Source organism: Dermochelys coriacea, chromosome 9 (genome assembly GCF_009764565.3).
Source record: "Dermochelys coriacea isolate rDerCor1 chromosome 9, rDerCor1.pri.v4, whole genome shotgun sequence".
In the NCBI taxonomy this organism is placed as follows: Eukaryota; Metazoa; Chordata; order Testudines; family Dermochelyidae; genus Dermochelys; species Dermochelys coriacea.
Window position 1 is genome coordinate 62,764,393 of NC_050076.1, and position 12,096 is coordinate 62,776,488.

At 46.2% G+C, this 12,096-nt stretch overlaps 1 protein-coding gene across 1 annotated transcript in view; it reads left to right on the forward strand.

Annotated features, from left to right (window-relative positions):
• Positions 1 to 12,096, forward strand: part of ENOX2 (ecto-NOX disulfide-thiol exchanger 2) — a 132,471-nt gene that overhangs the window by 103,606 nt on the left and 16,769 nt on the right. Inside the window, 2 exon segments of the mRNA XM_043491868.1 lie at positions 2,932 to 3,113; positions 8,686 to 8,793. Of these exon segments, the coding sequence (XP_043347803.1) occupies positions 2,932 to 3,113; positions 8,686 to 8,793 (290 nt within the window).

The following is a 12,096-nucleotide window of genomic DNA, read 5'->3' on the forward strand; positions in this document are numbered from 1 at the left end:
GGACCCAGCTCTGGGGCTGGCAGAACCCTCGGGGTGGGGCCCAGGAGCCTTGGCCAGAGCAGGTCAGTCTGGGCCTCTGTGGGGAGTCCCGGACTCTCTACCAGCTCTGGGCGCTGCACCCCGATGGGCAGGGACACAGGCCAGGGGCTGCTGTCGGGCACCCCTGCCCCCACTTAGGCTTACTTCTACGCTGCTGCTGGCACTGCCTTCAAAGCTGGATGGCCAGAGAGCAGCAGCTCTGGGCGGGTGCCCACCTCTGAAGGCAGGGCTGCTGCCAGCAGCAGCAGAGAAGTATCTATGTTTGACCTTTGTGCTGGGGGGATGCCTATTATGGGGGGCTAAGGTAAATATTGGGGTGGCTATAGCCCCCGCAAGCCCTCCTCTAATGCTGCCCCTGGTATTATTCACCTCTCCATTCCTTATGCACCCTAACATCCTGTTTGCTCTTTTGACTGCAGCAGCACACTGAGCAGAGGTCTCCATTGAGCTGTCCACAGGGATGCCATGCCCTTTCTTGTGCTGATGCACTTAATTCGGATCCCAGTAAGAATTATAGCTGAGCGAGAGCTTTGTTATCCTAAAAGTTAAGACCCGCTTTCAGTTTAAGGGTTGGTAGTTCTAAGTGCTCTAAACTCTATACAGTTAATCAGATTGCCTTGACATTTAGGGTGCCTTGTGGGGGTGCAGGGTAGAGTCAGTGAACCAAATTTGGAGCCATTGGACCAAGGGTAGCCCTGAGATATAGTTCCCTAAATACACCTTAACATACTCTGTTGTTATTATTATATTATACACACACAGGATTTTAAAAGGACATTATTAAGGTTGCAATACCAAACACTCAAAAATGCCAGACTGAAAATTGCCCATGCAAGCCATTCATTGGCCCCACTCCATGCTTATACATTATGATACATCTCGATTACATGCTCACAATTTTTTCCACAGGATCCCTGCCTCGTTCAGTGCACAGGTGCTTACTGAATTAGCAGCTATTCACTATTTTGTTTTGTCCTCATTGTTCAGTGTGTGGCCTATGCTTTATTTACTGCTCATTGCTCAAATCCTGCTCTGAAGACAGAATTATTAATTTCCTCATGTTGTTCATTGATATGGTATCTGAATGCTTCAGATATTTGTGAGTTTATTTTCACAACACCCTGAGATGAAGGAATAATATGATTACCATTGTGCAGATAGGGAACAGAGTGATTAAGGTCACACAGATCTCTGCCACTTGAGCTAATGGAGGAATGGATAGTGGTAGTAGATTGTCATCCTCTGTGTGTGCCAGCCGCAGAGGGGATGGGGCACTTTGCCATTGGGGTTCACAGCTGTTTGCTGACAGCAGAGGACTGGTGAGACTCAGGGATGATGGATTCCATTCCAGCATCCGGAGAGGAGTGCATACTATTGGGCACAGACCTTTCTGTCCCCTTCCTCCAACCTGTCCCAGTCCCTTTTCCCCACTCCTGGTTCTTCATCCCAGATCCAGTTTCCTTAGCCAGTAGATCCTAGTCTCCTCCTCTCTGGATTCCATGTACCAGTTTCCTCCTGCACTTTCAGTCACAGTCTCCGGGCCCAGTCATTTCCTGTCACCTCCTCAAGTCCCCAACTCCTTGTCTCCATTCTCCTTGTCCAGCCAGTCCCAATTCTCCCCCTGCATCTTGGCTCTTCATCAGATCTGTCTCCCCACACCCTTCACCTCCCTCCTACTGATTCTCATTCCCAGTCTCCTTGTCCACAGTCCAGTCTCCCTCCTCAACTCCCAGCTCCTCCTCCTCAACTCCCAGCTTGAGTTTCCCTCTCTCCTGCCAGCCTCCAGTTCCTATCTCTCCACCACCACCCATTGTTTTTTTTGTCCCAGTTTAGTCCCTCTCCCCCCACCCCCAGAATTCAAATCAGGCATCTTTCTCCTCCACGCTGCCTGGGCCCTATGGGACTTGGAGTGGGGGTGGGAGGGGTCGCTAAGAGCACAGGAGGGAGAATCTATCTTCTCTCAGTTCTGATGCCCTGCTCGGGGCCACTCCACATTAGTCCAGAGCTGTAACTGCCTGCTCAGCTGCGGGATAGAGCATGCCCAGTATGGCCAGACTCTTTGAGATATTAGCTGTTAAAATCTAAGATGTCTTTACTGAGCATGTGCAAACTGTTATCTTTCAAAGTCTTGTAACTTGGCCAAATTTGGGCAGATTTTCGTGGGGATGACAAAATGCACATCCTTGATACAAAGGTCACCTGTCAGTAGATTTCGAGTACTTGCTCCAAAGTGTGGGGTGCTAGAGTTGTCTGAATGTTGTTTGATGTCACCAGAACTTTTTAACGTTAACAAAACAACATATTTTCCCTCAGCCTTGTCAGAAACCACTGAACTGCTTTGACAGGGGAGAAAAAATTTCAGCCTGGGGCAGGCGCCTGGCTTGGGAAATTTCAGCTCACATGATTGAAGTTTGGCAAAATTCTATGCAACTGAAAACAGGGTCTTGTAATGGAAGTGTCAGGCAGCTTTAATAACAGATAGTAACATTACTTGTAAGACAGTTGTACCTAGAGGCTTCCATTGATATCAGGGTCCGTTATTCCAGGAACCACACAGACGCATATTTGCAAACATCCCAGCCCCAAAGATCTTACAGTCTAAATAGACATGGCAGTCAAAGGTTGGGAGCAAGTAAATTGTGTTATCCCCATTTTACAGATGGGGTCTGAGGCCCAGATCCTCTGAGGGATTTAGGCACCAGATCTCCATTGATTTCAATGGGAGTTAGGCACCAAAATACCTTTCAGTATCAGGGCCTATGTGACTGGCTCAAGGTCATGCTTTGGGGCAGAGCCAGGAACTGAACGCAGGATTCTTACTCACAAGACTGACATTGCTCTCCTTTTATTTGTTTTTTTAATGTTTGTTCCCTGTGTTCATCATTCTCTTAGCTCTGATATCCCAGGCAGAGGCCCTAAAGGAGGAAAACGACAGTTTGCGCTGGCAGCTGGATGCCTACAGGAATGAGGTGGAGCTGTTAAAGCAAGAGCAGGGTAAAGTGAACAGAGATGAAGACACAACTAGAGAGCAGCAGTTAAAACTCCTCCAGCAAGCTTTGCAGGGAATGCAGCAGGTAAGGCTACTCTTTTCTATAGTCCTGACCTTGCTACGAATGCAAAGTGGCCTCAGCTTCTCTCCATGGCTCTAAAATGGGAGCAATAGCAACACACTCAAAAAGCCATTTTCCTTTTTTTCAGCTGGAACACCAGCTAATATCTTGGAAATTTATATTCAGATGAAAGCAACTTTCTGCCATTCTCAAGGTTACAAAAACAATAGAATTCCTGGGTGGATATGAACTGATGACAATCACCTGGAAGTCTAGTTCTGTTATGTACACATTAATGCATCCTACAGCTATGTCCAAAATGTAGGTGTCAGGGATTCGCAGGGTCTGGTCTTTGCCCCAGCCTGTAACCAGTCCCTTGGGAGTGACAGCTTTGATTCTCCGAAACCCCAGGGTTCACACAGTTCCACACCTGTGACCCCCCAAGACTCCAAAACTGGACCTTCGGGCACCCGTGATCCCTTTTTCTCTCTGTGGCTTCTTACAGTGAATCCAGCCAAGGCAGACTCCTGTGGGAGACTTGTACAGTACCTCTTCAGGCCACAGTGCTCTCAGTGGGTATGCCTACACTGTAGTGTAAGCCTTGCCACAGTTTCAGGATTGAGCCCAAGCCCTCCTTCCATCTTACACACAAATCTGTCAGACTTGGGCTCAGACCCAAGGGCCTAGGACCCTACGAGAGTGGAGGGTTTGAGCCTGAAGCACTGTAGATGCAGCCACTCTGGGATAAAACGCATGTCTGATTGCCTCATAAACCTCTGCCACCACTTTACCCACAGTCGGCATTCCAACACCAAACTTGCTGGCAATGGACCTGTAGCAGTCTGGGATAGCCAGCTTCCAGATGGTTACAGTAACTCGCTTCTGCACCAGCATGGATGCCCTCATGCATATGTCTTTATGCTGGAGAGTTGGGGCAAGCTGCGCACAGAGCTCCAGAAATGTAGCTTTCTTCATGTGAAAGTTCTGGATCCACTGCTGGTTGTTCCAGGTTTGCAAGACAATGTGATCCCACCAGTCTGTGCTTGTGGCCCTGCACCCGAAGCACTGGTCTATGTAGCGGCTATACCGAGCGTCATGAGCAGCATCAGCCAGTCTGAGTCTGTGATGTCTGTGTCCTCCTTCTCCTGCTCCATCATTAGCTCGGTCAGGTGCCTTGGGTGGGTCAGAAAACTCTGCTGAAAGTTAACCAGCGTCTCACAGAAGCTCTGCCCACCTCCTGAAACAGGAGTGAAAGCTCAAGAAGTGGTTCTTCAAATAGCTTCTCTTCTCCATGTTGCTGGCTCCAGTTGTTGGGAGCCTGCAGACCAAAACGATGGCTTGGCAGAATGAGTTTGGTGGGCAGTTCAAACTTCCTGTAATGTCCAGGTGGACAGCCAAATTTTCTCATGCTGCACCTCAAACAAAGGGCTAGAGCAGCCACATTTTGAGAGGGCGCTAGGGAGTCTGGAATACAGTTGATTGGATTTGGATCTGCATACTGTAGTGTGGACCCCGGAGCTGTGGGTTCAGGTCTGGGTTGGAAAATCCTTGATCTAAGGCTGGCAATCAGTGTAGATGCTCAAGGTTGTGGTTAGAATCAGAATCATAGAATTATAGAATATCAGAGTTGGAAGGGACCGCAGAAGGTCATCTAGTCCAATCCCTTGCTCAAAGCAGGACCAAACCCGGGTTCTCAAACCCAGGGTCCTCTAACTCGAGTTCCACTAGCCCTGGGCTTACATTGCAGTGTAGCCATACCTAGGGAGCATTTGCAGCACTATCAAAACAGAGTAGAGTTTATTAGTCAACCGTAGTGCAGCATTGGGATGTCCATAGATAAGCCTAGAGAAGCAAAGGTTAAAACAGAGTCCAAGATGGCCAATGCCAAGACTCCCTTGAGTCATGCTGCTGAGGGGAACATCTTGGTTTCCTCTCTCTTTCTCTGTCCCTTTGTCTTTCAGTCCCAGGTGAGTGTGTGAGTCTCTGCAAAGGCCAGCTCTGAGACAAGCCACCTGACACCTTTCCCCTTTGTTCTCCATCTGGGACCTTTGCTCTGCTTCCCTGCTGAGGTGTGGAGGAAAAGTGTCTTCCTCTTGGTTTTTGGTTGATAAGTGTGAACAACCTGGCCATTGGGGTTCCTGTTGTTTTTCCAGATCCTCCATTTCTCTGGGTCAGTTGCAGCCAGTCCTTTAATGACCCATTCATACCACCCTAGCCAGTTACAATACCTCATGTCCCCTGCTCTGTCCCAAGAGCAGCTTTTAACTCTTTCCACTCTGCATAGCAATGCAAAGCACAGAGGAAAACTGAGGCATGCTCAGGAATGATAAAAATATTACCAAAATTCCCACTTTATCCCAGTAGGGTCTATGGTCAACCTCTCAGTAACCCCAGGGTATAAACTATCTATTTATTGTTAACTTGGGTGTGCAGGAAAAGTGGGAATTACAAGCTAGTTTTGTCTTTGTTAATGGAATGTTCTGGGTTTCTAATACAGTGAGAGGGCACTGGGGGCAAACATGTTCCCAGTGACTGTGTGTGTGTGTGTGAGAGAGAGAGAATATGAGGCCCTTGCAGCTACAGCTGTAATCTCCCTTATGCCAGTACAGCAGTGCTTGTAAATTTTAACAGCAGCCTCAGCACAGTTCAGGCAGACTGACCTCCAAAATTCATGGGGTCCATGAGAGACCAGTGAGCCACTCTGTTGAAACAAGAATGTCTGAGGTTCTGAGTGAGTTGGATATCACTGGGGGATGTGTTGCAGGTTGCTATGTGTTGAGGATAGCGGTGAAAGCCTTATGGAGCATTGGAGTGTGATGTTGGCACCATTGCACATCAGGGACAAGGGATGCAAGGCACTATGCCCTCAACTTTATATTTCCATATTTTAAAGATTGTGGGTAAGTGGGATTGGCCCTGAAGCAGCCTTCCCAGTCTTTTAAATGCTGTTGCCAATGCTCACAGCTGGGGACAAGTCTTGTGAGATTTGGTGGGGGGGATGGTTTTAAGCCCTAGCTTCTGGGGCCACATGATTATGTGAGACTCAGCTTTCATTTACAGAAAAGTAAGATTCTAGCTCAGCTGGGAAAATAATTGATTTGATTTGCTGGCAGTGTTTTCAAAAATTGAAAAAATTCAAAACCAAAGTTTATCAGAATTTTTAGCTAATCGAAACCCTGGAAACATATTTCCTTTGGGTTGGTGGAATCATTTCATTTAGCACAAATGGAAATGTTTTGTTTCAGACATTTTTAAGAAAACCAAAGGAAATGAAGGGGTCAATTCAAAAACTGCCACAGGAAGAGGAGGAGGTCTCTCCTCCCCCCTTAAAATCTTTAGCTCTGTGGTTTGGACATTCACCTGGGATGGGGGAGATCCAGACTTGAATCCCCTTTTTAAGACCAGGAACTTAAACCCAGGTCTTCCAGCTACCATGTTAGTGGACTAATCAGCAGGCTATAAGGTATTCAGAAATAGTGCTATCCTATGTAGAAGCTATTCCACTTGTATAAGATTCAGTCATTGGTCCCGAAAGAGAATGTGTGACACTGACTCTAGCCCAGTGGTTGGGGCTCTCACTGGTGGGGAAAGACCTAGTTTCCCATCCCAGCTCCATTCAATATCCCACATCCCAAGTTAGGGCCCTAACTGCACCACCTTCTCCTCCTACTATGTTTTGGGGCCTAAATCCCATTGTGTATCTAGCCAGAAAAATCAAAACAAGACTTTTGGAAATGTCAAAATTTTGGCATTTCCAATTTTTTTTTTGACCAAAACTATTTACAGCAAGAGACACAAATTCATGAAGTGTTTTGGTTGCTCTGTATCTGCCTTTTTCATCAAAAACAAGTTTCAGTCAAAAAATTTCACCTTGCTGTAGTTCCTAGCCCTCATGCTGCAAAAAGAAGCTTGAAAATATGATCCAAATGTAGCCCAAAGGCTCAGTAACTAGAAGGCAAACCTAATTTTTTTTTCAGATCTCATGATTTTAGGGCCTGACTCTTGATTTTAACTGCTTAGGGTTGGCAATGTTACTTAACAAGGTTTGTGTCTGTGCTATATAAATAAAATCCTAATATAAAGTACGATAGTGTCTATCAGCTAAGTTGCTTCACAATAGGAACTGTGCAGAATAGCCCATCACAAGTAAGACCCCGGGACCAGCAACCTTGTAGATCCCTCACCTTACCTGGTTACTGGGTCAGTCCACCGCCCTTTTTAAACTGATAAAGGTCACAGAGGAGCAAAGTTCACAAAAGCACCTGAGCTTTAAAAAAGTATTAACATTTCAATGATCGCTTGTTCCTTGCCTCCCCATCTCGACAGTTCTCCTTCCTGATTGTAGGGAAAGCCTGATCCTCTGCTGTCTCTCCTGCTTCAGCTGTTGGGCTTCGGGGGGGGTGGGGGGGCAGAATTTGCTGCAGAAGAGAAAATGTGCTTCTGCAGGAAGATGATCAGGAGAGCTAAGGGACAAGCAACCACAGGCCCTTGAGGCAGGAGCCCTCCTTAGCATCCAGCTAGCCTGCAGGAACCAGGGATAGGCCCTTACGTGGCACACAATTTAACCCAACTCCTGCAACCTCCCAAGTGAGCTGTGCTGGAGGAACTGAGAACGTTCTGGGACTGTATAGATACGAGGAGGAAATCGCCATAAGCTAAAAGATATTTGTTTCCTGTAGAAAGACGAAGCAATCTCATTATAAATCAATCTTTCGAGGTGCCCTATATTAGCATTGCTATGAGTAGATAATTGTTCTGAAGTGTAGCAAAATATGTTGTTATTTCAATAATTACTATTTGGTGGGTGGTGGAAAAAAAATGCTCTCAAACTGCACAGATGGGGAAAAAAATGGGCCATTTCAGGCATGGAAAAATAGCTAGCCTAAAACATAACTACACAAAAAGGGGTTGAACGTTTGCCTAGTGTTCCTGAGAAACGCGGTTTCTTCATGAAGAAGAGTACTTGTGGCACCTTAGAGACTAACAAATTTGTTAGTCTCTAAGGTGCCACAGGTACTCCTTTTCTTTTTGCGGATACAGACTAACACAGCTGCTACTCTGAAACATTTTCTCTTTCATGCAGTCTTGTAGTTTTATTAGTTTGTTTAATTTTTATAGGTACTCATTTAGGAATTATGTGCAGTTTTGCAAATCACCATTATGCATATCCTAGAAATATAAAAGTAACGTTACAAAAAGTAACACATCACTTTTTGTTTAGAAAAACCTGCAACAACAATAGAGTCATCATGGCGTTTTTCTGTTAGTCTGGATAAAACAAAGTATAGGACAAACCACCCTACACAGCCTAGGATGTACTGTTTTGGGGTATTTTCTTGAGCTTCAAGACAGTTCTGCCTTACCTCATGTTAACAAGCCAACACATTTTTTTTATATATCTAGCAATATTCAAAGAAGTTTGTCACATGCCAGAGGATTTTGTGGAAGCTTTTGTTCCTTTTATGGATGGAAACTTTTAAAATGTTCTGAATTTGACTCACGTCTTTGTCTAAGAGTTTGTTACTCATTCCATGTTCTTTAAAACAATGATGTGTGAAAGTCAGGCTGTGGTCTGAATTGACCTTTTCTCTTCTAGCATCTTCTGAAATTGCAAGAGGAATACAAAAAACGAGAAGCCGAGCTAGAAAAAGTGAAGGAAGACAAAGTACAAATGGAAATGTTGTTAGAAACCCTGAAGGAGCAGGTATGTACAGCCTGGGCCTCCAGGCTTCTGTATGATGTTTCAGTAATAGACTGTTGCTGGGCTTGTGGCCTTTGGACATCATAGCTCACTCTATGTGCAGCACAAGGTACAGATGGAGGAGATGGCCTTAGCCTGGCTTGGGTGGCAGTGGTCTGCTTTGATTGAACAACTGGTGCACTCCTAAAGAGATTTGATACCACTTTATCAGTGTGGACTTTGTGGTTTGGAACTGGAACCACCGTATGAATATACATGGCAGAATTTCTGGTGCTTACAATGCCATTCAAACATCCATGCCTCTTTTCATGAAAGTAAAGTTGTTTTGTGCACCTTTGCTTTCCATAGCAAAAGGCAACAAAACTCTAAGGGCACATCTTAAGAGAATGCTTTGCGAAATGCAGACTCATCTACCAAATCTTTGTGAAAACTAGAGTAGTCAGCATGGAAACTGTTACTTTCAAGAGCAAGCTAAATTCCTTTCCCTTCCCAAATAGATCTTCATAGGGGAAAGCTGATAAGAGCCTAAAATGTTGCAAACATGGAGCCAAATTTTACATTCCTTAGTCCAACAGAATTCCCATTGAAGACAGAGTTTCCAGGCACCATCTGTAGTAGAGAGAGAGAGAGAGAGCTGGAGCACTGGGCTGGCTGCATGATCTGAGGCCTGAACCAGAGGCTGTGAACTAAAGTCAGGCCATGTATTAAAGTAGATGCTTACAAGTTCACTGTTCGGTACATGGACTTGGCAAAGTTGTTGTTAGTGTACTAGGCACTAGATATTTACGTAAATATATTTTAGAAGGCTAGTATAGATATACCCCAATCTAGTACAAGATAAGGTAGTGTGACAGAAAAATGAATAGGGATGTTTTGTCCAAGATATCAGCAACAAGGAGTGATGATAAACAGATGTCATGAAACACGCAAGGTGGTACGCAAGTTGCTTATCCCAGTTGTTTGGCTTAGTCTATAAATGTCAGGGTACCTTGCCTTAATCCTTTGTGTGGCCGAGGGGACAGCAGAAACTCCTGCTGCTGACTGAGCCGCTCCTTGCCATCTGGCACCCGGGTTAATGTGCTTGTGCAAGTTGTGCGAATCTTGAGGACAATAAACCTGGCTGAGTGTCTTTGTCACCCAACCATGCCTGTGGTCTTTCCCTATGAGTAACTATTGAGGTCTGCTGAATTAGCAAGCTGCGCTCTCTGCTAGTGCTGATAACAGTGGAGTTCCAAGGACAGAAGCATTGAGCAGCTCTAACAACGTAGCAGTCTTGGCAGCGTTACAATACTCATCCCCACTTCTTTGAGGATGAGCCTCTGTAATGTCCCTCATAAACAGCTGTTACCCACCTCCCATTGAGTTGCAATGTACTGTTGGAACAGCCTAAGATTCACTGTGGTTCAGAGGATAGAGTTAATCGGAGGCAGTGGACTGGAACATCGGTTGAAATGTTACTCTAAGCAGAAAGGGCTGGGAAGCACTGTCCTGGACAAATACATTCCTGTAGCCTAGGCAAGTGACAAAGAGGAAGGAATAATGTTGAAGAACAATAGGGCGCAATCCTGAGGCACTCAGCACTACACAGGACTGGGCCCATTATTAGTGGGCTTGTCCACACCGCACCTATTTAGATAGAATTTAAGACTAAATTGGACTAAATTTTGGAGAAGAGTATCTTGATGAATAGAAGCTCCCTTACAGTACTCCTGGTGAGAGATGATTGGGTTAGAGTAGAAGTTGTAGTCATGTGGGCAGAGAGGAAGGGTCCAGTCTTGGAGATGTGCAGGTAGAAGCCACAAGATTTAGCTGTGGGCTGTGCGTGTGGAGACAAAGAGAGGGACGAATCAAAGAAGCGGCTGAAATTTTGGGGTTGAGCAACACAGAGGATGGTGGCACTCTCCACTATGATGGAGAAAGTGGGGAGGGAGAAGGGCTTCGGGGGGAAGATCAGGAGTTCAGTTTCGGCCATGTTCGGTTTTGGAGATGGCTGGATACCCCCAAGGAGCTGTCAAACAGCGAGGCTATTAGTGTGGATGGAGGAAACGGGTCCTAAGCAGCGAGGTAGAACTGTGAGGTGTCAGCGTAGAAATGGTTGCCAAAGCTGAGTTTGCAGAGATGATAACCCGGAGAGAGGTTCTGAGGGAGCTGAAGAGAAGGTCTACAGTGGAATACCCCATGAAGAAGGTGTGTGTGTGTTGGGGGGGGGAAGGTGGGAAGAGCACCTTCTGTTTGAGATACTGAGGGCTTGAGAGGTTAGAGAGTCAGGAGAGGATGAAATAATGGAAACCCAAGGGGAAAAAGATTTCGAAAAGAGCATGGCTGATGATGTCAAAGGCAGCCAATAGGACAAGGACGGGAGGGAGAGGAAGGAGAAAGTAAAGGCTGTGAAGGGTTCCACAGCATGAACTGCTAGCTATGGCTTATTGGATCCCCGGTACCAGTCCTGGCATATTGAGAGAGAGAGAGATAGAAAGGTTTGTGCTCCAAAAATGAGCACTGATTGAGCTCCTTGGGGAGCTGGAAAGAGCTGCCTGCTCTGGGATGGCCAGCATGTTCCCAAGGTTCCCAGTTGGCCCCCATCTGCACTGTGGCTGCTATTGTGAGTGCCACAGGGAATGCCTTTGCAATCATTGTCTAGTTAGTGACTTAGACTCAGAGAACCCGCAGCCAGGATTTGGGACTTGGCTTTAATGAGGATTCAAAAGTCCAGAGCGTTTCAGCATGGGGTGTCTGTGTTGGTCTGTGAATAGAGGAGCCTCTTGGCCAGCTCTTACCATCACATGTACGTTCCTGCTGTTGTTTGACTGCTCCCATCTACTGATTGCACCTTGTAGTCACACCCATTTGTCAGTGCTGGGCCCAGGGAGAAGTAGAACTCCCTTAACAGTTAGCTGTTCCTGTGTGTTGCAGCAAGCTTGCTAAAACCACCTGCTGAGGTCTCAGGGACATGGGTATAGCCAGCAGGGGAAGTGGGAATTGTTTATGAGTCAATGGATTGATTTTCTGTTGGCTTTATAAAGTGTCACCTTCATCTCTCTGCTCCTCTCCCAAACCACCTCCTCCCCCATGTGCTCTGCACTAGCTGTTTTCGTGAGGTATATCTTGGCTGGTCATTGCCTCCTCAGAGTACTGTCTGTTGTGTGCTGGGAGGGAGGATGACAGCCATTGTGTACACATCCTCACGAGAGATGAAGGCCCCACACAACTCTGTTAACTGAGTACAGTAGATCCAATTGGACAGTGATGGCACAGATCTATACCTCCCTGACAAGAGAACTCGCCCTCTCCCTGTGCCTTAGCTAG